This window comes from Oncorhynchus nerka, linkage group LG19, assembly GCF_034236695.1.
Source record: "Oncorhynchus nerka isolate Pitt River linkage group LG19, Oner_Uvic_2.0, whole genome shotgun sequence".
NCBI lineage: Eukaryota > Metazoa > Chordata > Actinopteri > Salmoniformes > Salmonidae > Oncorhynchus > Oncorhynchus nerka.
In genome coordinates, this window is record NC_088414.1 from 20430265 (window position 1) to 20458162 (window position 27898).

General features: G+C 42.7%; 1 protein-coding gene across 1 annotated transcript in view; it reads left to right on the forward strand.

Annotated features, from left to right (window-relative positions):
* LOC115101179 (regulator of G-protein signaling 3-like) overlaps positions 1–27898 on the forward strand; it is a 252814-nt gene that overhangs the window by 114479 nt on the left and 110437 nt on the right. The window contains 1 exon segment of the mRNA XM_065004781.1: positions 27471–27605. Within this exon segment, the coding sequence (XP_064860853.1) occupies positions 27471–27605 (135 nt within the window).

Genomic DNA, 27898 nt, shown 5'->3' on the forward strand with positions numbered 1-27898 from the left:
TGTGTGTTTCGGGTCGTTGTCATGCTGGAAGTCCCAGCCACGACCCATCTTCAATGCTCTTACTGAGGGAAGGAGGTTTTTGGCGAAGATCTTGTGATACATGGCCCCATCCATCCTCCCCTCAATACGGTGCAGTCATCCTGTACCCTTTGCAGAAAAGCATTCCCAAAGAATGAATTTTCCACCTCCATGCTTCACGGTTGGGATGGTGTTCTTGGGGTTGTACTCATCCTTCTTCTTCCTCCAAAAACGGCGAGTGGAGTTTAGACCAAAAAGCTATATTTTTGTCTCATCAAACCACATGACCTTCTCCCATTCCCCCTCTGGATCATCCAGATGGTCATTGGCAAACTTCAGATGGGCCTGGACATGCGCTGGCTTGAGCAGGGGGACCTTGCGTGCGCTGCAGGATTTTAATCCATGACGGAGTAGTGTGTTACTAATGGTTTTCTTTGAGACTGTGGTCCCAGCTCTCTTCAGGTCATTGACCAGGTCCTGCCGTGTAGTTCTGGGCTGACCCCTCACCTTCCTCATGATCATTGATGCCCCATGAGGTGAGATCTTGCATGGAGCCCCAGACCGAGGGTGATTGACCGTCATCTTCAACTTCTTCCATTTTCTAATAATTGCACCAACAGTTGTTGCCTTCTCACCAAGCTGCTTGCCTATTGTCCTGTAGCCCATCCCAGCCCTGTGCAGGTCTACAATTTTATCCCTGATGTCCTTACACAGCTCTCTGGTCTTGGCCATTGTGGAGAGGTTGGAGTCTGTTTGATTGAGTGTGTGGACAGGTGTATTTTATACAGGTAACAAGTTCAAACAGGTGCAGTTAATACAGGTAATGAGTGAAGAACAGGAGGGCTTCTTAAAGAAAAACTAACAGGTCTGTGAGAGCCGGAATTCTTACTGGTTGGTAGGTGATCAAATACTTATGTCATGCAATGAAATGCAAATGAATTACTTAAAAATCATACAATGTGATTTTTGTTTTAGATTCCGTCTCTCACAGTTGAAGTGTACCTATGATAAAAATTACAGACCTCTACATGCTTTGTAAGTAGGAAAACCTGCAAAATCAGCAGTGTATCAAATACTTGTTCTCCCCACTGTAGGTCTCCACATCCAGAGGAGAATATGTCCTCTCCAGGACTCAGGAGAGGGATACAGCACTTCATAAGAGACTGAAAATGCTCTAGTTTGCTTACTTACGTGCACACATTCACGCACACCTGCATGGACGCTCGCGTTCACTCCTCAAAGAATCACATACTGTATACCCAGAAAGCAGGAAACGTCCTGAGGACAATTAGCAACATTCCCTTTAGGTCCCTTAAGGGTTTTGGCGCGACATTATCCCACTGATGTTCTGAGAATGTTCTAAGAACATTGTGTAATGTTCCCAGGGGAATGTTTTCTGGGGGACCTTAGCCTAGATCCCTGTACATTCCCAGGACGTCACTGAGGACCATGTCAAGACCTTTTTAGGATGTTCTCAGGACTTTCATTTTATTTGTCCTTAGGACGTTGCGAGATGGTCCAAAGGGAACGTTCTTTAGGGGACCTTTTTATAGTTCCCGGTTTGTCCCGGGGACGTTTTTAGGATGTTCTTGGGACGTTGTGTCATGGTTACCTGAAGGTCCCCTGAACGTTCTTGGGATGTTGTGTCATGGTCCCATGGAGGTTTTAGTCACGTGATGGTCTCAGGTTTCCTAAACCATGATAAGTAAAGTAATGAAATGCTATGGGGGTTTTAAGATAAGTGGAACTAAAATAGTGTAGAAAGCTTTAATCAATGACAATATGATTACATTTGACATGATCATTTAGTACCGTCTTTTCATTTTCACCTTGAGACTTGAATTCACAACCTCTGGATTTGGGGTATGCTGATCTTTCTGTAGAATTTCAGCAGTCCCCTACTGTAACACACTGCGGGGTTCATTGTCTGAGTCAGGCGCAGGACACAGGTTTCAGGAAAAACACAAAAGTCTTTACTCAAAATATTAAAACAAAAAAAACTGGAATATCTCCAACAAGGAAACATCACGTATAGAAAAAACCCTCCAACACACACGGTAACACAACACAATCGCGGACCAAACAGAAAGGTAGACGAGAGGTTAAATAAGGAACATAATAATGGAATAGAAATTAGGTGTGCGTAATTAGACAAAACAAAAGGGAAAAGGAAACATGGATCGGTGATGACTAGAAAGCCAGTGATGTCGACCGCCAAACGCCGCCCGAACAAGGAGAGGAGCCGACCTCAGCCGAAGTCGTGACAGTACCCCCCCCCTTGACATGCGAATCCAGCAGCGCGCCGACACCGGCCTCGGGGATGACCCGGAGGACGGGACGCAGGTCGATCCGGACGGAGACGGTGAAATTAAAGATGGGTGTAGGATGTCCTCCGCCGGGTACCCAGCATCGCTCCTCCGGGCCGTACCCCTCCCACTCCACGAGGTACTGAAGGCCCCTCGCCCGACGCCTTGAGTCCATGATGGTTCGTACGGTGTACGCCGGGGCCCCCTCGATGTCCAGAGGGGGCGGAGGAACCTCCCGCACCTCAAACTGCTGGAGCGGACCACATTAATTTTAATACATCTCGTCACTCAGCAAAAAAGTGCCATCTGCACTTAGTTATCAGTTAATCGGACTATTCTCAAATGTATTGAATTGACTTATTTCCAGAATTTGAGTTTGGGTTTTCAGTATAGTTTTCTAATGTTGGTGCGGCATATTATTCTGTTTTAATGTTTCTCCTGAATCACTATGATAAATAGAATTGTTTTTCTTCAGTGTTTTTTTTAAAAACAGAGCTGAGATTTACTTTGAAGTGCAAAGTAGGAATAGGCTTACAGGTGAAATCAGTCATTGATACAAGTATGACGGCGTAGCAGGTAGATTGGAATGCCGTGAACCAAGAGGTTGTGAGTTCATATCCCGTTTTGCTCTACGACCCCCACAAGTGTCACTGGACTTGTCTGAATGTACTGTGTCCCATACAAATGAATGGAGGTATAGCGCTAGTTTAGTGCCAACAAAAATGAGGGGTTAAATATGTGAAGAAAAAAAAATATATTTCCTGAGCTGTCTTATATCTCCTAGATATAGCACAGACACTTCAAAACCATATTCCTTATCATTTATTTTTTGACTGTCTTTTTATCCATTTCTGAATGTGTTATTCAATACATTTCTATGGTCTATAGTAGTAAAGGCCAAATTCAGTATTATCAAATCATTTGTGTATATATTGTCTTTATATACCTAAAGGGTACTAAAATTCAAAAACAAATAGCTAAATGATCCATGGTATGACCATCTTAAAACAATTCCATATGTTAGCTTAGTACCCCCACCCGGCTTAGACTTTTAGTGGTTTTAAACTATTCACATAACTTTTTCTGGTTGTGTTGAGGAAACCATCGGAGGAGAATGATAGCTACGGTGTACGATCAAATTGGCTGCAGTTAAGGGATTCAGCTCTTTGCTGGTAGTGCTATGATGTGTGTGTGTGTGTGTGTGTGTGGATGGGATCAATGAGGACAGAATATAAAGTCAAACTCTAGCCACATTACCTAATCAACTACTATGCCTCTCCACTTACCTAAACTATCGCTGTAGCTGTTTGCATGTGTTTATGTTAAGCAGGACATAAGCAGGACAATGACAGGGATCTCAGGGCCTCAAAGAAGTGTGTGTGTGTGTGTGTGTGTGTGTGTGTGTGTGTGTGTGTGTGTGTGTGTGTGCAAGGAGTGGGAAGGAGTGTGACACACACACACATGCATGCAATCATGCATACACAGACACACACACCCAAACACAGGCGCACATACACAAACACACTCTGCACTCTGCTTTTCAAATCCAAGCACACACACTACACTACATATTATGCATACATACAGCTCCGACTCACATAACCTCTGAGTCACACAGTATGCTACACACACTCTTGCCGAGATAGACACACTCCTACGCCAAACTGTACACCACTGAGCAGAGGGCAATGATACACACCAGTCTCATCTAATGTGGAGGGAAGGTAAGCTAGTTTCGATCATATACGTGTTTGTTGTTTGTAAATACTCTTGTCTTAAGTCTTTTGGTTAGTATTGGCTGTGTGGGATGGTTATGCAATGATTGCTTTGTTCTGTTCTGTAGGTATTGCTTTCATGCACATTTTGGGAGCAGATTGTATTAGTTTGAAAAAGAGGCAGAGGTCTTAGATTCAGTTGACTGAGTACTTTGATTCTGCAAGGGAAGAGGTGAAAACATCTACTAGCTACTTGTTGGCATTGACAGTGTTGGTTCAGACACCTCTATTATACCTCCTCTCTCTCTTGTCCGTCCTTCAGTACTTTCTCCTCCTCCCCTTCCTCTCCTCTCCTTCATCCCCATCTGTAATCTGTGATGCTGGGTGTATGACCTTTCCGTCTCCTCTACCGAGTCCAGGTCCCCTCAGACCGCATTGCCCTTCTCCCTCTGATCTAGGGGGCATCCTATTTTAGCAGCCGCTCCGAAAGGAACCAGTCTAACCCAGATTCACTTAGGAGACTGAGATGTGTGTAAGCGAGAGAAAGTGAGGGAAAGCAAGAGAGCGTTAGAGACAGAGGGATACTAGACATATTGAGAGAAGCTAATTTGAGGTATACAAATACAAGTTATCTGAATTATTCTCCCTCCAACTTGTGTGTTATGGTTCTGGACTGGGTCACCATGGGTAACCTAGCAGAACGGGTTGGGACCAGGAAGAGGTTCATCAGGGGGGCAGACTCCCTCCAGAAGCACCTGCTCTCTGACTGCATAGACGTAAGTGTATCTGGTCTACACTTCTGCTTGGGCTGTGTTCGAGACTCTAGAGTTTGTAGTGAGGAAACTGATGTTTTTTGTTGTACACTTTGGGGTTCTTTTAGTTATTTAGACAAGATTAAAGAACCCTTTACTAAAAAAAGGTTCTATATAATATACCCAGTGAAGGGCAAAGAATCTTGAACTTACAATTAACATTCCCTTTTAATTTGTTTCAGCTGTTTCGCATTGACATTTTTGTCCATATTAATGATGCTGCTGCTGCATGAGTTTGCTTGTTCAGGAACATGGCTAGCTGGCGTACGATACCGTTTGCTTTCTACGGCAGGGGAAGATTGAAGTCATATTTTACAACATTGTTGCCGAGGTCTGTGTGGCAAACAGCAAGGTTTATACAAACCTGTGCTGTCGCAAACTAAATGCTAGCATGCAATAGGAAATGATGTGTATAATGAAAGCATGCACTCTTGGATAAAATAGGGGGGTTCTATTTAGAACCTTTTGGTCAATTCAAAATGTAACTTCCATTCCAACACCAACTGCCATAACGGCATGATGCCAGAGGATGGTGGTTGAACTAACTTGCAAGTAACCTACCAAATAAGCACATTACAATTCAAATATATGAAGCCAAAGTCATATGATAAACTATAGGCTAGACAAACAAAGCTGAAACGTTATTAGAATTTGACCACATTTCTAAGCTAGCTGGCTAGCTAACTTAGCTAGCTAAACATAAAGAGCTAGGCTACTTCAATTCACCACTTTACAAGCTAGCCAACTAACCATTTCAAATAAACATTAGAGTGTGGAGACAATTTAGGGGACTATGTTTCATGAAGCCATTTAAAGACTGTTGCTGGCTGAGAGGAGGTACTGTATACATTATTCATAATAAATTCTGTATAAAAAGTCTTGGTGATTCCAAAGCCTAGTTAATCATTAAATTACTTTTCACACATTAGCTATGTTTTGCTCAGTCTGGCAGTATGAGACTGAGCAGAACAATCAGAGGCAGAGGATCTCTATTTCGGCAACTGCTGACAAAAACTGCATGTAAAGTTGTTCTTCTACAGCATAATAATTATATGTCTGCATTGCATTTTGTCTTCATTTTGTCTGATAAACTTCTCTTCTTCTCTGGAACCAATACCGTACCAACAACCCATACTGTACTGGCGTTAGGTAGCCCAGCATCAAAGGAGTTGGTCCTGTGGCCGAAAGGTGGCCGGTTTGAATCCTGGGCCGGGCGCTGGGAAAAAAATGGGTGGAATTGATCTGACAACTGGAAGGCTGCTGGGTTCACATCCTCAAATAATTCACCTGCTGTTGGGCCCTTGAGCATGCCCCCTAACTTCACAACATTCTCTCCATCCAGGGGCGCTGCACTGCAGCTTGAACCTGTGCTTGTCTCAACTGTATTATTTATTTGATTTATTTCACCTTTATTTAACCAGGTTGGCAAGTTGAGAACAAGTTCTCATTTACAATTGCGACCTGGCCAAGATAAAGCAAAGCAGTTCGACACATACAACGACACAGAGTTACACATGGAGTAAAACAAACATACAGTCAATAATACAGTATAAACAAGTCTATATACGATGTGAGCAAATGAGGTGAGATAAGGGAGGTAAAGGCAAAAAAAAAGGCCATGGTGGTGGAGTAAATAAAATATAGCAAGTAATACACTGGAATGGTAGATTTGCAGTGGAAGAATGTGCAAAGTAGAGATAAAAATAATGGGGTGCAAAGGAGCAAAATAAATAAATAAAATAAATACAGTAGGGGAAGAGGTAGTTGTTTGGGCTAAATTATAGATGGGCTATGTACAGGTGCAGTAATCTGTGAGCTGCTCTGTATGTGTGAGATCTGCTGTTTGGGGGGTGTTGAGAACGAAGCAGGGGAGACACTTTTGTTGTTTGCTGTAACTAATGGACAAAGTTGTATTGTAAAGATATCAGCCAGAGTTGACATGGGCCATCATTCAAACAAAGAGATGCCTCCCTGGCCACCTGTAAATATTTCCAAACTAATTTAGCAAATAATTACAAATTCCATGATTTAATTGTTTATTAAATTATATTCTTAGCAATAAATATTACTATGTAATAGTAGTAGCCATAAATGTCACCATGCAGGGTTTTACAGTATATGGAACCATTTTGGTTTCAGTGAAAAAAAACCTCTAGGGTTTTTTCCACGAGTGTAGGTTCAGTAACGGTTGATTATGGGTTATGCTCTCTGACTGTAAAAATGAAATAGTTTCTGGCCAACGGTTCTGCTTAGGCTGCATTTCAGATGTCTAGAGGAAACAATATTGGTGACGATACTGTGGGTTTATCATGACACTTTATTATGCATCATACATTCAATACCAGTCGGTGTCCTGGATTGTCTGTGAAGTGGAAAGCTAACAAACTATAGATGAGATACATATGATAATCTGCTAAGTACCCATACATACAGAACTATAGATACTTTTGTCCTTTGTGTACTTGTATGTAGTTGTATGTTGGCTACAGAGGACAAGCACTGCCGGATAGGCACAACACAATCATCATAAGTTGACTAGGTGACAAATGAAGACTGAAGAATGACCAATGACCATACACAGTGGTAATGATGACTAATGCTGATTTACTGATATTCTTCCCAGTCTTTATCAATTATCGCCTATTGGATGTAAGGGCCATCCACACCAAGGACGATAACTGTACCGATGAATAATACATACAGTGGGGCAAAAAAGTATTTAGTCAGCCACCAATTGTGCAGGTTCTCCCACTTAAAAAGATGAGAGAGGCCTGTAATTTTCATCATAGGTACACTTCAACTATGCCAGACGAAATGAGAAAAAAAAATCCAGAAAATCACATTGTAGGATTTTTAATGAATTTACACCAACTTGCACAATTGGTGGCTGACTAAATACTTTTTTTGCCCCACTGTAACTATAAACATTGGCGAGCATCCACACCAGCGGAGCGTTATCGTTTATCATACGCCTGTCAATCAATGGATAAACGCATCCTACTGCACGCTGTAGGCCTATTAAATAGGAGGTAACACAGACCATTTAGTGCTTCAGGGTGTATTCCTTGTCATAGTGACAGCTGCAAATCATACTTCAATAATAATATAATGAAAGAGTTAGAAACTCATTTAAAAGTAGCAATTCAACAACAAACGCTGTTTAGCCTGCACATCTTCTACATCATTGCTTGCCTCGTTGCTCAAGTGGTTTGCAAGTGATTTCCATTTTTCGAATGATTGCCAATTTCCCTTTTCGCTGTGCTCATCTCTCTGCCTTGTCCTGTGCAACCATTTGCAACGCGTCAGTGCAACAATCTTAACATCACAGGACAAAGTGATCACACCAATGCACTCTCTCTCCTTAACGTTCCCTGACAGATCATTTGGCCTATTTTACATTCAGCAATTAGCTGAATGGTTTCTTATTACGAAAAGGCTATTAGGCCTAGTAAAAACAACAATTATTATTCAAAAATGAATGTCCTCAGGAACAGCTGGAAGAGAGACGCTATAGTGTAGCCGAAGTAAGAAATATTGTCTAGATATTAGGCCATTCATTAGCTAAATAGTAGATCTATAAATATTTACTTGTCAAAGTGAATGAAAAAAAGTCATCATATTATGAAAGAATCAGGCTGCGCTCTGCACTTCCAGACATGCGCCCCACAATGAATTAGTCCTACATTTTTAAACCAGAAAAATATTTTACCTAGGCTACACAGCGCAATCTGGAATGTATTCTTTTTTATTAAGTGAGTACCAATTTTAGTCTAGGGCTGTAAACTGCTGTGCTGTGTGTAGGCTAAACTGAATAACCACTCAAATGTCCTGTTTTGAATGCTTCATGCTGAAATAACTGCATACTAATAACTGCATAGGCCTGATTATGCAACCCTTTGAATCAGTTCTGGGTCTATTCCAGACAGTTTACAAGGTCCAGAAATGCACATTAGCAGGCCAGTCATAGTGTGTATTTTTGTCAGGATGTATCATTGTTAACAGATAGGCCTACCAACATAAAATATGGCCTTCTCATGCACTTCTTGTTCGTGGATCATCATTCTCCCATGTCGTCCTATAATGAATGTGGCCACCAGTATGCTCACACATGGCCAGCTACTCAGGCAAGCTTACCGTAAGCTCTGCCTCCTCTACTCTCTGAGCAGCCTCTTGCAAATAAAACCAAGAACACTTCAATAGAACATGTTTTTGATTGGTTGCGATGTTTTATCGTTGGAGGGACAGGGACATTTTTGTTGATAGCTCCCATTTTCATTCTCCACTCTTTTTGTAGTTATCGTTGTAGTGCGAATGCTCCTGTTCACCTGAATTAGAATATTATTTTTTTAAATTATCGTTCGAGTTATCGTCCTAGGTGTGGATGGCCTTTTAACCAATCGATTTAATTTGATATCATTAATTAATCCTACTCTGGTGCCTTAATTACAAAACATCAATCACTTCCAGACTATTGAGTCAACTGTCTTGTTTAACAAGTGCTGAATGGATGAATGGAGGAGATGTGACAGATAGAGGTAGCAGATAGTCAGAGAGATAAAGGTAGGTGAGTTCAATCATAGTGTGAAAAGCATTACTAAGCTGTATGACAGTGAGGGAGTCTTTACTTTAGCTTTCAGAGTGGATACTGTGCATTGTGTGATCTATTTGCAGAGAAGAAGGTCAAATTGTTCAGGGGGCCATTTTTAGGTGTGACGTTCATGTGCTCGGGGCTTAGCTGTGACACTAGTTCCATCTGATGATGTCCCAAGCGCCCGACCATTGACGAAAGTTGTATTTATTTTGGTAACATGGGCTGCACGGATGTTTCCAGCTGAAAGTGTGCCTGCCTTTACGTCTGTGTGCGTGTGCGCGCGTGTGTGTGTGTGTGTGTGTGCGTGCATGTACAGAACCAGTCAAAAGTTTGGACACACCTACTCATTCAAGGGTTTTTCTTTATTTTTACTATTTTCTACATTGTAGAAAGACCTCAAATGTGTCTATATCTGCCTGTGTGTCTGTATCTGCTGTGTCTCTGTGTGTGTGTGTGTTTGTGCACCCTTTTGGAACGACTCCAACGACTCAATGATGTAGAGCCTGTCATTTTCAAATGAGGGGGTCTGAGTGATATCCATCCTGGGGTCTTTGTCAGCAGATCTGCCTTCTTCATGGTGGTCATCCATAACAGGCCTGTTGCAGGGCCCACCTCCCTCCCCTGTTCTGATTGCACTGAGAACTGCTTTCGCCACCCTCTCTGAGACTTTACTTGGGCTGAGACTGATGAACTGTGTGGCTTTATCACACTTTTAATATTCTGGGAGAGATAAATTCGGCAGCTCTGGCAGCGCCCATATATCTGCATGTAATGACTTAAAGACTTCACTCTCAGTGGGATGATTGCATTGAGATCTATGGCCTCGATAGCCTCCGCAGATCTAGGCTCTTACATCAACTTAACTGCAGCCCTCTTGGGATCCTATGGTCGAAGTGTTTTAGTGCAGACTATGGGGTTTATTTGATCACCTGTCTCACCTCAATTGTCCCATTTTTTCTCAATGCTGAGAAATTGCAGACCAGTGTTTATTACATGGCCTGGGAAGGGGTGAGTTTAAGATAAATTACTTCAGAGTAATATTGCCGAAGGATAAACTATACTTAATTTGTATTTCGTAACAAGGACAGGGCCGTTGTATTGATTTGATTATCACTTTTCTATACACTGTTTTAAATCATATCCCACCCTTACATTGTTGCTCACTTGAGAACAAGAGAGAAAATATTTATTGCCTGGTTTCACCCAGCAAACAGGCGACGTCCTAAAGACATTAGGGGACATTCCTATTAGGTCCCTTTAAGGGTTTCTACGAGACATTATCCCACTGATGTTCTGAGAACGTTATAGGAATATTAGAAAATGACGCTCAGGATCATAGAAGGACGTTCAGTACAGTCCATTAGGGAACGTTACAAAATGATTCCTATTTGGTTTTGATTGGATATGATCCATGGGACATTCAATGATGGTCCCAAGGGAACATTCTCCTGGGGACCATTGTCTAGCTCTCTGAAAGTTACCTGGACATCACTGAGGACCATGTCAAGACCTTTTTAGGATGCTCTCAGGACTTTAATTTTACTAGTCATTAGGACGTTGTGCGATAGTCCCAAGGGAACGTTCTCTGTGGGACTTTGTCTAGGTTCCCTGTAATTTACCAGGAGGTCCCCGAGGACGTTTTTGGACATTGTTGGGATGTTGTGTCATTGTCCTCTGGAGTTTTTTCTCTCTTTCTCATTTTGTTCCAGGGACATTCCCAAGGATGGTTTGTTCCGGGGACATTCCCAAGGATGGTTTGTTCCGGGGACATTCCCAAGGATGGTTTGTTCCGGGGACATTCCCAAGGATGGTTTGTTCCGGGGACATTCCCAAGGATGGTTTGTTCCAGGGACATTCCCAAGGATGGTTTGTTCCGGGGACATCCCCAAAGACATTTTTAGCATGTTCTCGGACACAACGGTCCCCTGGACACAATGTCCCAAGAACGTCCTGAAAAACATCCTGGGGGACATTCCTGGAACAAAATGGGAAGTTGACAAAAAACCTCCAGAGCACCATGACACAACATCCCAAGAATGGGACGTTTTTAGGACGTTCTTGGGATGTTGTGACATGGTCCCCTGGAGGGTTTTGTCTAGTTCCCAGTTTGTTATTAGGACGTTCTTGGTATGTTGTGCATGGTGCTAAAGTACTGTTGTGAGTTTGGGTGGTCCTGTCCAACTTTTCCTTCACTTACTAAAGCAGAATTACAGTGTTTGAGATTAAAACATTTACATTTACATTTAAGTCATTTAGCAGACGCTCTTATCCAGAGCGACTTACAAATTGGTGCTTTCACCTTATGACATCCAGTGGAACAGCCACTTTACAATAGTGCATCTAAATCTTTTAAGGGGGGTGAGAACGATTACTTTATCCTATCCTAGGTATTCCTTAAAGAGGTGGGGTTTCAGGTGTCTCCGGAAGGTGGTGATTGACTCCGCTGTCCTGGCGTCGTGAGGGAGTTTGTTCCACCATTGGGGGGCCAGAGCAGCGAACAGTTTTGACTGGGCTGAGCGGGAACTGTACTTCCTCAGTGGTAGGGAGGCGAGCAGGCCAGAGGTGGATGAACGCAGTGCCCTTGTTTGGGTGTAGGGCCTGATCAGAGCCTGGAGGTACTGAGGTGCCGTTCCCCTCACAGCTCCGTAGGCAAGCACCATGGTCTTGTAGCGGATGCGAGCTTCAACTGGAAGCCAGTGGAGAGAGCGGAGGAGCGGGGTGACGTGAGAGAACTTGGGAAGGTTGAACACCAGACGGGCTGCGGCGTTCTGGATGAGTTGTAGGGGTTTAATGGCACAGGCAGGGAGCCCAGCCAACAGCGAGTTGCAGTAATCCAGACGGGAGATGACAAGTGCCTGGATTAGGACCTGCGCCACTTCCTGTGTGAGGCAGGGTCGTACTCTGCGGATGTTGTAGAGCATGAACCTACAGGAACGGGCCACCGCCTTGATGTTAGTTGAGAATGACAGGGTGTTGTCCAGGATCACGCCAAGGTTCTTAGCGCTCTGGGAGGAGGACACGATGGAGTTGTCAACCGTGATGGCGAGATCATGGAACGGGCAGTCCTTCCCCGGGAGGAAGAGCAGCTCCGTCTTGCCGAGGTTCAGCTTGAGGTGGTGATCCGTCATCCACACTGATATGTCTGCCAGAGATGCGATTCGCCACCTGGTCATCAGAGGGGGGAAAGGAGAAGATTAATTGTGTGTCGTCTGCATAGCAATGATAGGAGAGACCATGTGAGGTTATGACAGAGCCAAGTGACTTGGTGTATAGCGAGAATAGGAGAGGGCCTAGAACAGAGCCCTGGGGGACACCAGTGGTAAGAGCGCGTGGTGAGGAGACAGATTCTCGCCACGCCACCTGGTAGGAGCGACCTGTCAGGTAGGACGCAATCCAAGCATGGGCCGCGCCGGAGATGCCCAACTCGGAGAGGGTGGAGAGGAGGATCTGATGGTTCACAGTATCGAAGGCAGCCGATAGGTCTAGAAGGATGAGAGCAGAGGAGAGAGAGTTAGCTTTAGCAGTGCGGAGTGCCTCCGTGATACAGAGAAGAGCAGTCTCAGTTGAATGACTAGTCTGGAAACCTGACTGATTTGGATCAAGAAGGTCATTCTGAGAGAGATAGCGGGAGAGCTGGCCAAGGACGGCACGTTCAAGAGTTTTGGAGAGAAAAGAAAGAAGGGATACTGGTCTGTAGTTGTTGACATCGGAGGGATCGAGTGTAGGTTTTTTCAGAAGGGGTGCAACTCTCGCTCTCTTGAAGACGGGAGGGACGTAGCCAGCGGTCAGGGATGAGTTGATGAGCGAGGTGAGGTAAGGGAGAAGGTCACCGGAAATGGTCTGGAGAAGAGAGGAGGGGATAGGGTCAAGCGGGCAGGTTGTTGGGCGGCCGGCCGTCACAAGACGCGAGATGTCATCTGGAGAGAGAGGGGAGAAAGAGGTCAGAGCACAGGGTAGGGCAGTGTGAGCAGAACCAGCGGTGTCGTTTGACTTAGCAAACGAGGATCGGATGTCGTCGACCTTCTTTTCAAAATGGTTGACGAAGTCATCTGCAGAGAGGGAGGAGGGGGGGAAGGGGAGGAGGATTCAGGAGGGAGGAGAAGGTGGCAAAGAGCTTCCTAGCGTTAGAGGCAGATGCTTGGAATTTAGAGTGGTAGAAAGTGGCTTTAGCAGCAGAGACAGAGGAGGAAAATGTAGAGAGGAGGGAGTGAAAGGATGCCAGGTCCGCAGGGAGGCGAGTTTTCCTCCATTTCCGCTCGGCTGCCCGGAGCCCAGCGGTGATAGTTTGCTGTAGTTAAGCTCTTTGAGGGAATTGTTCAGAAATTATACATATCTTGAGGTGTGAAGGCCAGTCATACTCTGGAGGCCTTCATAGGCCTAGGGTTCCAGTACTGTCTCTCATTGTCAATTAGAGACCGTGTGACTATAAGGTTCTATCAGAAATGTTTGTCAAAAATTTGTTAGTCACATATAATTAATTGATGTTTAGATGGTTCTTCATATGTCTGAAGTTAGATTTTTGAAAAAGCTCATTTTAAGTGGAAAAATGTAGACTAGGAACTTCTATCTGCATAAACCCAGTTGAATATGGCACTACACGGTTCTCCCTGCTATCCAATCACAAGCCTGAACAAATACAGACCTTATAGCTGAACCCAGATTGACATTTCAGAGCCATAAGGTTCTATCTGTGATTGCACCCCCCTCTCCCCTCATAAAAACTGATTTTGATACTCTGCAATTTAGGAACCTTGCAGGTGAGGACCTTAATGGGTTATGAAAGGAGAATTTACTACAAAATAGTTTTGTGATCTGGGATGTGAAAACGTTGATGCTTAATATCTCAGAACTATGCTTTGCGCAGTTAGAACTTTACAGCCCCCAGGACACTAAGTATGGGTAGCTGCAGCCCAATATGGCCACCAGAGTATTGGTTAGTCGGTGTGTCGAAAGGAGTGGGTGTATGGCAAGTGAATCAGCTAATTGGGCAGATTTGTTGCCACTCAAGACCGTTTTGCGTAGCTGATTGGGCTGCACAATGAGTCGATAAGCCGGCAATCAGTACACAGGTGTTTTATCGACGTGCATGCCGACCTGAGGTGTTTCCTAATGGGCAGCTGTATCACAGTCATGTCACCGGCAGGATCTAACTTGGCCATTTTTCCCCCTCGCATGATTTTATTTAAAGTTAGTTAACAGCCATATAAGAAATAACTAATATTGATAACCATCTAGATGTCACTTTGATACATACATTTATATTTTAGTCATTTAGCAGAGGGTCTTATCCAGAGCAATTAAGGTTAAGTGCCTTGCTCAAGGGCATATTGACAGATTTTTCACCTAGTCTGCTCAGGGATTCGATCCAGCGGCCAGTTACTGGCCCAACGCTCTTAACCGCTAGTCTACCTGCCACCCTATACAGGTTACTATGCAATGGGTAGGGCATAAACAGCCACTACACCAGGACAGTGCCCTTTGCTCCCGCTTGCCAAGCACTATTGTCTGGCAACAGCATGGGAATAGCTACCTAGTAGCCAATATCAGGGTGACAGTCACAGAAAGTACGCACTATGATGCATGAAGTAACTGTACACCCATCATTCATACTTTTAACCCTCCCCCACAAAAAAATCTGTTTTATAAGTGAAAATCTACAATTAAATATGACTAACACTCATTCTCTGGCTTCAAAAGAGAAGTCCAAACTCTCACGGTATGGTACAGAGCTCAATGTACGTTAGTTGCATGGTAGAATAAAAAAGCTTCTAACTAACCTATAGCATAGCTCTTTCGACACACCCACTCCTTTCCACACACCCACAAATTTCCTTTCGACACACCCACTCCTTTCCACACACCCACAAATTTCCTTTCGACACACCCACTCCTTTCCACACGCTTACTATATTCTTTTCGACACACCCATTTGCCCATACTCCGCTCGCCATATTGGGTTACAGCTTCCCCCTTCTCCTCTTTGTGCCAGACAGCTCTCTGCATCAAAGGAGCAGATTTTTAGCCCCAGACCAGATTTTGAGCCCCCTGGTTTGACCCCCAGACCAAACATCCCCTTTTGGAACCAAAACAAAAATACATAAAAGACTGTGCGAATTATAATTTGCTGAGAAGGAATCTATATCTCTCTGTTGTTTGTTTGTTTCCAAAAATAAACAACTTTTGGTTTAGTCTGAAATGTAAAAAAAATATATATATATATATATTTTTTTAGTCATTTGATCATGTGTTGGAATCTAATGTACTGTATGCTTTCCCAAAGCTGATAAGGGCTCAATTTTGAAGGGGATAAGCACCTTTCACCTTGATTCTATAAGAGTGGTTACCTTAGTGGTTACCTTAGGGACCAACTTCTGCAGATGCTCGAGATCAAGGTCAGCCATTTCTAGCCTCCTCATCAGATGTAATCTTAATGAACAGTGTGTTTGTGTGAGTGTGTGTAGGAGAGAGAGAGAGAGAGAGAGAGAGAGAAAGATGACAGATGAAATATTGAGTGCCAGTCAGGACATATAGTATACCTGTGTGCCATTTTATATGCCACTCCAAATGCCCCATACAGTATAGAAGAAGGATTTCAGAATATCCAGCTATATGTACTACATTTTCAATCTCTGGGCTCTGTGCTTCTATGTGGTGATCTCAATGTCAGGACTGCCGTTGAGGTGGACTATATAGACACAGAGGGAAACGCCAATCTATTTTGAAAGACATCTCCTTAATCCAAAAATCCCTATTCAGAGAAAGAGTTATGGTTGTGTGGTTTACAAAATGGGGAGAACGCTACATCAGCTCTGCAAAAATCTACAGTTTCTATTGTTAATGGTAGGAGGTGACTCTCTTGGCAGATTCGCATATCAAATACAATTTTATGTCACATGCGCCAAACAAAACTGGTGGAGACTTTGCCGTGAAATGCTTTGCTTACAGGTTTTTCCCAACAATGCAGAGTTTAAAAATAATAATACAAATAAATAGTAAGACGAGGAATTTAATAAAATACTCAAGAATGGAGCTACTGTATACACACATCAATGCGTAGAGGTACGAGATATTTAAGGTAGAATGAAGGCAAGGTACTGTAAAGTGACTAGGCATCAGGATAGATAATGTTAAGAGCAAAATAAAGAACAGAGTAGCAGCAGAAAATGATTTGTGTTGTGTGTGTGTGTGTGTGTAGTTCCTTCAGAAAGTATTCACACCCCTTGACTTTTTCCACATTTTGTTGTATTAGAGCATGAATTTACAATGGGGTAAATTTAGATTTGTTTGTCACTGGCCTACACAAAATACCCCATAATGTCAAAGTGGAATTATGTTTATTTTTTATTTTCTACAAATTAATTAAAAATTAAAAACTGCAGTGTCTTTGAGTCAATAAGTATTCAACCCCTTTATTATGGCAAGCACACATAAGTTCAGGAGTACAAATTTGCTTAAGAAGTTGCATGGATTGACTCTGTGTGCAATAATAGTGTTTGACATGATTTTTGAATGACTACCTCATCTCTGTACCCCACACACAATTACATACAATTATTTGTAAGGTCCCTCAGTCGAGAAGTGGTTTTCCAATGCCTCACAATTGGAAAAATTGAAAAAGCAGACATTGAATATCCTGTTGAGCATGGTGAAGTTATAAATTACACTTTGGATGGTGTATCAATAAACCCAGTCACTACAAATATACAAGCATCCATTCTAACTCCGTTGCCGGAGAGGAAGGAAACCACTAAGGGATTTCACCATGAGGCCAATAGTGACTTTAAACCGTTCCATAATTTAATGGCTGTGATAGAGAAAACTGAGGACGGAAAACATTGTAATTACTCCACAATACTAACCTAATTGACAGAGGGAAAAAAGGAAACCTAAAATATTCCAAAACATACACTAAAGTAATGCTGAAAATAAATTGCACAGCAATTAACTTTTTGTCTTGAATACAAAGTGTTATGTTTGGGGCAAATCCAGTACAACACATTACTGAGTACAACTCTCCATATTTTCAAGCATAGTGGTAGCTGCATCATGTTATGGGTATGCTTGTCATTAAGGACTGGGGAGTTTTTCAGAATAAAAAATAAACAGACTAGAGCTAAGCACAGGCCAAATTCTAGAGGAAAGCTGGTCTACTTACCACCAAATACTGGGAGATGAATTCACCAGCAGAACAATAACCTAAAACACAAGGCCAAATACACACTAGAGTTGTTTACCAAGAAGACAGTGAATGTTCCTGAGTGGCCGACATAGAGTTTTGACTTAAATCTACTTGAAAATCTATGGCTAAACCTGAAAATGATTGTCTAGTTGTCTAGCAATGATCAATAACCAATTTGACAGCTTTTTAATCCAGGCTGTAACACTACAAAATGTATGGATAAATCAAGGGGTATGAATACTTTCTGAAGGTACTGTATGTGTGTTTGTGTTGTGTCGGTGTTTGTGTGTTTTGTAGTGTGTGTGGGTTTTGTGTGGGAGTGTATACTGTATATGGAACAGCTCTGTGCTAGGAGACAGTGTGATGGATTACTCTATAACCTTCATTCCATTTGAACGTGTCAATGCCTTTACATTCATGACACAACTAGCCCTGTCAGACCACTGCCACATCACCCTTTATCTTAAAGGAAATATGGAGTCAACAACATTCCCAAACCAGGAACCATACCTATTCAATCTCCCATTTACAAATGGAAAAATACCAGTACACAGCACATGAGACAGCATTAAACAGTAAATACATTGATAACATGCTGAATTGCTTTCAGCAGGTAACATTTTGCTTTCGGAAAGAAAACAATTTGGAAACGTATGAATTATATTGTACAAACTGGTAACATAATCATATACAAACAAAGTGCCCAAAGAGAAATGGTTTGGCAGTGAATGTATTACTGCCAGGAAAACGGTCAAACCAAAAACAAACCCCACAGACCAGGTTGGATGTATAAAATATTACCTGGCCCTAAAACGATATAAAAAAGTTACTACAAGATCAAAACAAAAAGTTGTCTCCATGTCTAATGAGGTTGAAAAAATGTAAATGGCAATAAACCTAAACATGTTTTTGGAACTTTGGTGCAAGCTTCATACCTCACATAATAAGAAGAACATTCCATTCGAAATGGCAGCATTTTCAAAAACTACTTTGAAAAACTGTATGGAAATACAGAATGCCAGAAATGAACTTAGACTCAGACAAAATTAGTTGATAAATTACAACATTTAAAGACCAATGAAACCCATTAGATATACCCATGACAATAACAGAGCTGAAAAAGAAAATCAAAGCCCTCAGTACAGTAAAGCCCTTGGGCCAGACAGTATCTGCACTGAGATGTTGAAGAGACAGCAGCCCTAAGCTGCAGGATGCCATATTCAACACTCTTCAACCTAGTGTTGAATGTAGATTATTTTCCAGTAATACGGAATAAAGACACGTAAACGGGCACTGAAGCTCTGAGGAGCGTGACACCTGATGACACATGGATGGAGATAACGTGAGTGTTTCTTAAAGCTGACCTCTGATTGGTTGTTGAGCAGCCATTTTTAGTTGTGATGGGATATTTTTGCCCTCAGAATAGCCTCAATTTGTCGGGCCATGGACTCTACAAGGAGTTGAAACCATTCCACAGGGATGTTGGCCCATGTTGACTCCAATGCTTCCCACAGTTGTGTCAAGTTGGTTGGATGTTCTTTGGGCTCGCCTCCCTACCACTGAGGAAGTACAGTTCCCGCTCAGCCCAGTCAAAACTGTTCGCTGCTCTGGCCCCCCAATGGTGGAACAAACTCCCTCACGACGCCAGGACAGCGGAGTCAATCACCACCTTCCGGAGACACCTGAAACCCCACCTCTTTAAGGAATACCTAGGATAGGATAAAGTAATCCCTCTCACCCCCTCCCCTGAAAAGATTTAGATGCACTACTGTTCCACTGGAGGTCATAAGGTGAATGCACCAATTTGTAAGTCGCTCTGGATAAGAGCGTCTGCTAAATGACTTAAATGTAAATGTAAATGTATGGGTGGTGGACCCTTCTGGAAACTTGAAAACCCCAGCAGTGTTGCAGTTCTTGACACACTCAAACTGGTGCACCTGGCACCTACTACCATACTTCGTTGAAAGGCACTCAAATCATTTGTCTTGCCCATTCACCCTCTGAAGGACACACATACACAATCCATGTCTCAATTGTCTCAAGGCTTAATAATCCTTCTTTAACTTGTCTCCTCCCCTTCATCTACACTGGTTGAAATGGATTTAACAGGTTGACATCAATAAGGGATCCTAGCTTTCACCTGGATTCACCTGGTCAGTCTATGTAATGAAAATAGGAGGTGTTCTTAATGCTTTGAACACTCAGTGTCTATAGAATCTAGTTTGACCGGTGGACACAAGAAGGATTCCAAAAGGGTTCTGCAGCTGTCGCCATAGGGGCACCATTTCTGGTTCCAGGTAGAACCTTTTTTGGTTCCAGGTAGAACTGTGTTGGCTTCCATGTGGAACCCTATGTGGAAAAGGTTCTACATGGAACCCAAAAGGGGTTCTTCAAATGGTTCTCCTATGGGGACAGCCCGAAGAATCCTTTTTTGGTTTTAGATAGGGGTGGCAGGTAGCCTGGCGGGTAGGAGTGTTGGGCCAGTAACCAAAAGGTTGCTGGATTGAATCGCCAAGCTAACAAGGCAAAAATCTTTTGTTCTGCCACTGTTCCCCGTGCACTGTGGATGTCGATTAAGGCAGCCCCCCAGACCACTGATTCAGAGGGGTTGGGAAGACACATTTCAGTTGAATGCATTCAGTTTTACAACTGACAAGGTATCCCCCTTTCTTTTTTTATACAGCACCTTTTTTTTCTAAAAGTGTAGTGATTAGTGCTCTTCTGTCTCGCCTGCCAAGTATGTCTCATTGGCAGTCAAATGAGGGGCGTTGCCTTTACAAACCAAGGTTTTGTGTTCATTTACAGACGTCAAGCTTACTGGGAAATCCTAGGAAGTCGTGCCAAGGGAGAAGCAGAACTGATATTCAATGTACTCCGGCGCACAGAACGCATATACTTACAATTATCATGGGCGAGTCAGAATAGCGCTAATCATTAGTGTGCATCAGTCACACTAGGATAGGACTAATGGGAACACGTCCACCTTCAGCAATTTATCACAATTCAACCCCTTATTGCAAAGCCATTAACCCTTTTGAATGGTGCCATTGCTTTGCTTAAATCACAATGAACAGCAGATTTGTAGCACTCAGGAGACATTTGCTTGTTATCAGCATTTACACAGTGACCTACGTTTCCTCTCTTGTTGGCATGCTAGACTGCCATGCCCTCTGGCAGGCTGATAGGGGTGCCATCTCTGCCATGCATCTCCCTATTGTAAAAGGTTCTCCAGAGCATTGTATATTTAGAATCTATTAAGTTTATCCCTGCATAGTACACACTGTGTGCTGGCGTAGTGCAAACTAAGGTGAGTAGTGTGGACAGGAGGCCAAAGATCCGCTCAAGACTTATCTGCCAGATGACTCAGGGGGAAGGCTCCAACCAGGCAGCAATTTAATCAATCTGATTAAAGGGAAATTCTGTGTGTTTATTTTAGCCACTCCAAGGCAGGCCAGTGGCCATTCATTGAATTCTGTCTCGTTTGCTCTTATCACTTGATGGTGGGTGTGTGCGTGCAAATGGACATTTAGGTAGAGGTATAGGAGTTAAAATACTTGACGAGAGTTGGGCAAATAGCTAGATCTGCCTAACAGGTTGGATGGACGTTTATGTACACTTACTATCTGTACAGCAATTCAGTTTTGTTTTGCAGAAGCATGTACAGTATGTCAGAAGCAGGGATGGCATTTTGTGATTTTAGGGGCAAGGCTATTTGGCCTTCAAGAGATATTTAGATTTGATTAACACTTTTTTGGTCACTATTGATTGTTAGGTTCTTATTTTTTTAGAGTAAATAACTCACAGACACTAGATAAGCTTTAACCAAGTTTAATTCTCCCCAAAGGTTCTGTACAGCTGTAAGTCAGACAACCCAACATTTCTCCCAACACCGATACATATATCCCTTAAGACACTCCTCCTTCTCTCCAATCCTTACATCTTATGGTTCTACAGGAAAAGAGTAACAGGATACTGAACCCTTATTACTCCCTTCAGGGGATCTGACCTCACCTCCTGAACTCACCTAATCCACAGATGTCCATCTGTCTTTCCTGTATCAACACGGTGCTCTCCCCCCGTCCCCCAACACATTCCAACTCCATCTGGCTTTCTACAGAGAACCATTAACTTCTGACATAAAACCAAGTCTTTTTCACTCCTAGTATTATATGCTTCTTCTCTATCATTTATTTAATATCTCAATGTTCAAAATGTCGAATCCAACACTATATACATGATTCCATATGTGTTTTTTCATAGTTTTGATGTCTTCAATATTATTCTACAATGTATAAAATGTAAAAAAAATAAAGAAAAACCCTTGAATGAGTAGGTATGTCCAAACTTTTGACAGGTACTGTAAGTATTCAGTCCATTTAATCAGTACTTTGTTGAAGCCCCTTTGGCAGTGCTTACAGCCTCGAGTCTACAAGCTTGGCACACCTGTATTTGGGGAGATTCTCCCATTCTTCTCTACATATTCTCTTAAGCTCTGTCAGGTTGGATGGGGAGCGTTGCGGCACAGTTATTTTCAGGTCTCTCCAGAGATGTTTGATCGGGTTCAAGTCTGGGCTCTGGCTGGGCCACTCAAGGACATTCAGAGACTTGTCCCGAAGCCACTCCAACGTTGTCTTGGCTGTGTGCTTAGGGTTGTTGTCCTGTTGACAGGTGAACCTTTGCTCCAGTCTGAGGTCCTGAGCACTCTGGAGCGGGTTTTCTTCAAGGATCTCTCTGTACTTTGCTCCATTCACCTTTTCCTGACTATTCTCCCAGTCCCTGCCACTGAAAAACATCCCCACAGCATGATGCTGCTACCACCATGCTTCACTGTAGGGATGGTGCCAGGTTTCCTCCAGATGTGACGCTTGGAATTTAGGCCAAAGAGTTTAATCTTGGTTTCATCAGACCAGAGAATCTTGTTTCTAATGGTATGAGAGTCCTTTAGGTGCCTTTTAGAAAACTCCAAGTGGGCTGTCATGTGCCTTTAACCGAGGAGTGGCTTCCGTCTGGCCACTCTACCATAAAGGCCTGATTGGTGGAGTGCTACAGAGATGGTTGTCCCTCTAGAAGGTTTTCCCATCTCCACAGAGGAATTCTAAAGCTCTGTGAGAGTGACTATTGGGTTCTTTGTCACCTCTCTGCTCTAGGAATAGTCTTGGTGGTTCCAAACTGATTCCATTTAAGATTGATGGAGGTCACTGTGTTCTTGGGGACCTTCAATGCTGCAGACATTTTTTGGTACCCTTCCCCAGATCTGTGCCTTGACACAATCCTGTCGCGGAGCTCTATGGACAATTTCTTCAAACTCATGGCTTGGTTTTTGCTCTGACATGCACTGTCAACTGTGGGACATTATATAGATGGGTGTGTGCCTTTCGAATCATGTCCAATCAATTTAATTTACCACAGGTGGACTCCAGTCAAGTTGTAGAAACATCTGAAGGATGATCAGTGGAAACAGGATGCACCTGACCTCAATGTTGTGTCTCATATTAAAGAGTCTGAATACTTATGTAAATAAGGTATTTCTGTTTTTTATTTGCAAACATTTCAAAAAACAGTTTTCACTTTGTTTTTATGGGGTATTGTGTGTAGATTGCTGAGGATTTGTTTTTGATTTAATCAATTTTAGGGTAAGGCTGTAAAGTAACAAAATGTGGAAACGTCAAGGGGTCTGAATCATTTCCGAAGGTACTGTACATAACGCCAATCATGTTTGACAAATATAGTGTAGGATAATTTAATATTAATGTCTAAAGGTGTCACTCTGGGGGTTGTATGTGTTTGGGTTTGTATGAGAATTATGCTTATTTGCAACAAAACAAACGTTCAAAAATTAAATAAATAAAAAGGAATACGTTTTTGAAGTGTCTGTCCTATATCTAGGAGATATAAGAAAGCTCCCTCACTACAGATGTTTTCGTGAGAAGAACGATTTTCTGGAGGTCTCATGGTCTGCCAAACACCACTGTAGCTCGGCCACCTTCCACCGCAGATACGGAAGGTCGACATCGGTCGATTGAACAGATAGCATATGAACGTTCTCACAATGAAAATGATTTAATTCAGCGCTTTTCATTACAGAAAGAATCTCAAAGCGCTTGAAAAGAAAAATAAGAAAAATAAGATCATATGAGAGAGGCCTGTAATTTTCATCATAGGTACATTTCAACTATGACAGACAAAATGAGAAAAAAATTCCAGAAAATCACATTGTAGGATTTTTAATGAATTTATTTGCAAATTATGGTGGAAAATAAGTATTTGGTCAATAACAAAAGTTTATCTCAATACTTTGTTATATACCCTTTGTTGGCAATGACAGAGGTCAAATGAAGTGTACCTATGATGAAAATTACAGGTTTCTCTCATCTTTTTAAGTGGGAGAACTTGCACAATTGGTGGCTGACTAAATACTTTTTTTGCCCCACTGTATATGTAGCTACATAAGAGAGAGTAGGTCAGGACGACGACAATTGTCAGCTAGAGTTGAACGTTTTGGGTGTTTCAATGGGGTGACAGTTGAGAGGGATCACACTTGGGGGGAGATGAGCAGGTCCTCCGGTGGCAGGCACAGTTCACTCTCCATTCAATGCGTGTCACCGGCGCTTCGCTGTCCCTGCCGTCTGACTACCTTGTACAGATAACGTTTGTTGTTAAGTTCGCACTCACTCAATGATGTCAGCCTGCGCAAGACTTCAGAGGAATCTTCAGACTGAGCAATGAATTCATCACTGCCAGCTCACCATCCATTGCAGTCCTTCTCATGGTTCCGGAGACTGTAGAAAAACAACCAAAAATAGGGTGGTGTATTCAAATCAAAACACACTAGCTAACTAACTAGATAGCTTGCTAGCATTGATATCTAGCTATGTTGAAAGAGCTGATTCGCCATCAAATTCAAAAGCAGGAAACACATAGGTAACCCCGTCTTTTGTCTAACTTATTTTGCTATTCAGTGTCAAAACGAAAAGGAAAACATTCCATCAAAAACAAATCAAAAATATGAAATATTTACAAAATGTACAGGAGAGCTCAGCCTAGGAGACCTCAAGGTGCCATTGCAAAATGTGTAGAATAGCAGAAAATTAGCTATAAAACTGCACACTCTGCCTGGCAACATGGAGGAGGGCCCCGCGCAACTGTGTTACGCCGCTGGTACCACTACAGTGACAAGCGTTTGTAACCCTGGCCAGGGGTCTCAGGAGGGGAGCCCCAGGGCAGTTACCAGATGCACTTATGGAGGAGCAACATGACCTTAACATGGAGGTCCCTACTGACTGGATACTCTGGAATCTGTGTGAACTTGATGAATCTGTTGTCATTCTCCAGGGATTTTAAGTTCGTGGACAGAAGATCAGGTTTTGTCCAAGTTGTTGTCTTTTCACTCAGTCTGGAATCTTCATTTTAAGGTCATTTTCCATTGCAGGGGACCGAGATTGAATGTTTTAAAGACACTTTGTGACGCATGTTTTGTAAAAGCACTACACAAATGATTTTGGACTTTTGGAAAAACGTAAAACCCTTTCCTGCTGTCAAATTACCTGGTGGCCTCATGGGTGGAACATTATTCACTATTTTCATAATTTCATTTTTATGAATGATATAAAGTGTAATATCGGAATGCAAACTCAAAATTGAATACATTTCAACTCTCTATGTCTTCTTTTTTTTAAGCTCATAACCATGTGTGTGAGGTGTGTACTTTGGTTTCAAAGTAGATTTGTTTAAGACTACCAAGAAACACTGTGACCCTGACTTAGCCTGCTTCAGTAAAAGGTTAAACAAATCTCGCAATGTCAGGGGAGTCTGGCTTTGACAGTGAAAAAAACATCTTCCTGTAGTTCCGAACACATCAGGCTGCATTACTATATCGGACAATGAAAAAGTCCTGAAAACAAAGGCTTTCCTACAAGAAAAGCAAAAATGTCCAAACTACAATGGACAGTGGTGAAGGGCAGTCGCAGACAAGGACAGCGTTAGCTCCAAGAAAATCGCTCAGGATTCCGGTCGATCTCTGAGGACATCCAGAAAATGGAAAAAACTCCCAAAATAACCCACGCTGTCGACGACGTCTTGGCACAAAGCAAAAACATTAGAGAGAAGAAAGCAGATCGAGTGAATGGAAAAAAATAAACAGCTAAGTGTCGAAATGTTTTGTATTTTATGTTGTGTTCACTTCAGGGAATGAATATGACTGAAATGATCTTACCTGAGCCAGGCATCCATCTGGGAGAGTTTGGTTCTCTGTCAAGCTGGACGGAAACGTTTTTCTTCCTCTCATAGAGGTTCTGAGTAGACTGCGTAAACAACAGTTTGTGGTTGTATGTTCAGTATCCTCGGAATAGTGTGTGTGTGTGTGTGTGTGTGTGTGTGTGTGTGGTGTTTTGGAATGATTTCAAGTGTTTCACAGAAAAACACACAAGGGTGACTTAACAGCTCACAATGCATTGCCACTATTCATGGCCACAGGCAGTGCCAAGAGTGTGTCCCCTACAACATGTCTTTGTACAGATCCACTGTAGTTAATAGAAGAGGTTATAGAGTTGAGTATACCTAGTTTATATACTGTACGCATACACACACCACTTAAACACACCAGCATAAATGTTAACCTTGAACCACAGAGGACTTTTGTTAAGGTGTTTCCTCAGTCTAATTGTAATTTTCATTCAGCCCATTGACTCCATCAATAGCTCCATCCCTGCAGCATTAGCAAGAAATCACATCCATTGCAAATATGCGTAAAAATTCCCATTAGTCTCTCCCTCTGATGTTTTCTGAGCTTCTCCTTTGAACAGACTTTACACGTCGATATCCCTGTCGACTTGCAGTTAACTACGGGACATTCAATTCTACCCTCCAGAACATTAATAAAAGCGATGGATTGATTTATGTTCATTCTTTGGGGGGCACCCAACTTGAAGTCTTTTAATCAGTTTGACCGGAGATCTGTTTCACTTGAAGTGAGCAAATCACATGAGCTAAGTTTGGCTCCAAGTCACAATGGTCATATATCACACCACGGGGTTGTTAATATTTAAAGCACAATAGTCAATAGCACTATTACTGTTTGTTACTACTCAGCAGCAGTACAGGATGCCACTTCTGGCTTGCTAAGTTCCTTTCTTAGTTCTTATCCTCTTTCAAAGCACTCTCTGCTCTCTAAGGCTGCTCAGCACTGCCCTGGACTGTACCAGTGGGGCAGCGTAATTCTCTGTGACTAAGTGGATATAACACACACGCACGCACACATATACACATGTCCACACCTGCACACACACGCACGCATGCATGCACACACAGACAGACACACACACACACACACACACACACACACACACACATACACACAGACACAGACACACACACATACAGACAGACACATACACACAGACAGACAGACACACACATAGACACACACACAGACACACACACACAGCCTTTTGCTGCCATCTCTCCATGGGTGAGGAAACCATTAAGCACGATACCTCTCCAAAACTCTCTTGCTGTTCCCCACGCCCATTTGCCATCATTCATTAATTCTATAATTAATTTGCTTTCATTTTTTCTCTCGTTTCTCTCTTGCCCTCCCTCTCCCTCCTAAAACAGAGGTCCTGCCACCATGGAGACACATTTACAAATAAGCCTTTTTCTCAACTAAACTGTCAAATCTGCAACCAAGAGTAGAATTAAGTATTGCATGAAAGGAGAATAACAACCCCGCATCCTTTCTCTGTCTCCCTCTCTCTCTCTCTCTCTCTCTCTCTGCTATTTCTCGCTCTCTCTCTCTCTCTCTCTCTCTCTCTGTCATTCGCTCTGTCTCCATGTCTCTCTCTGGCTGTGCAGAAGTGTGACTGCTTGCTCAGTCTGGAAGCTTACTCGGCTGACCAGAAGAGACGTGTGTGTCAGTGTCTGAAGGACAACATTGAAAAGCAGCTCCAGCTCCAGAGGAGTGCGCCGTTCTCCCCTCCTGCTGACCAGGTAGGAGTCACACACACACCCTCATCCTGCCACTTATTGGCTCATTTGTGATCACAATCATCCCTGCTCCAGTTCGCTCACCGGGTCATTGCTGAAGTACATGGCTTGTACTATACATATGGTCAGAGCCAATCAGTGCACAGTGTGTGACTGTGCTTCTCCAATGCCGTCTGCTGCTGTATCCCTTTTTTATAATATCAAATCCAAATCAAATAAAATAGTATTTGTAACATGCACCGAACACAATGGATGTAGACTTTATCGTGAAATGCTTGCTTACAAGCTCTTCTCAA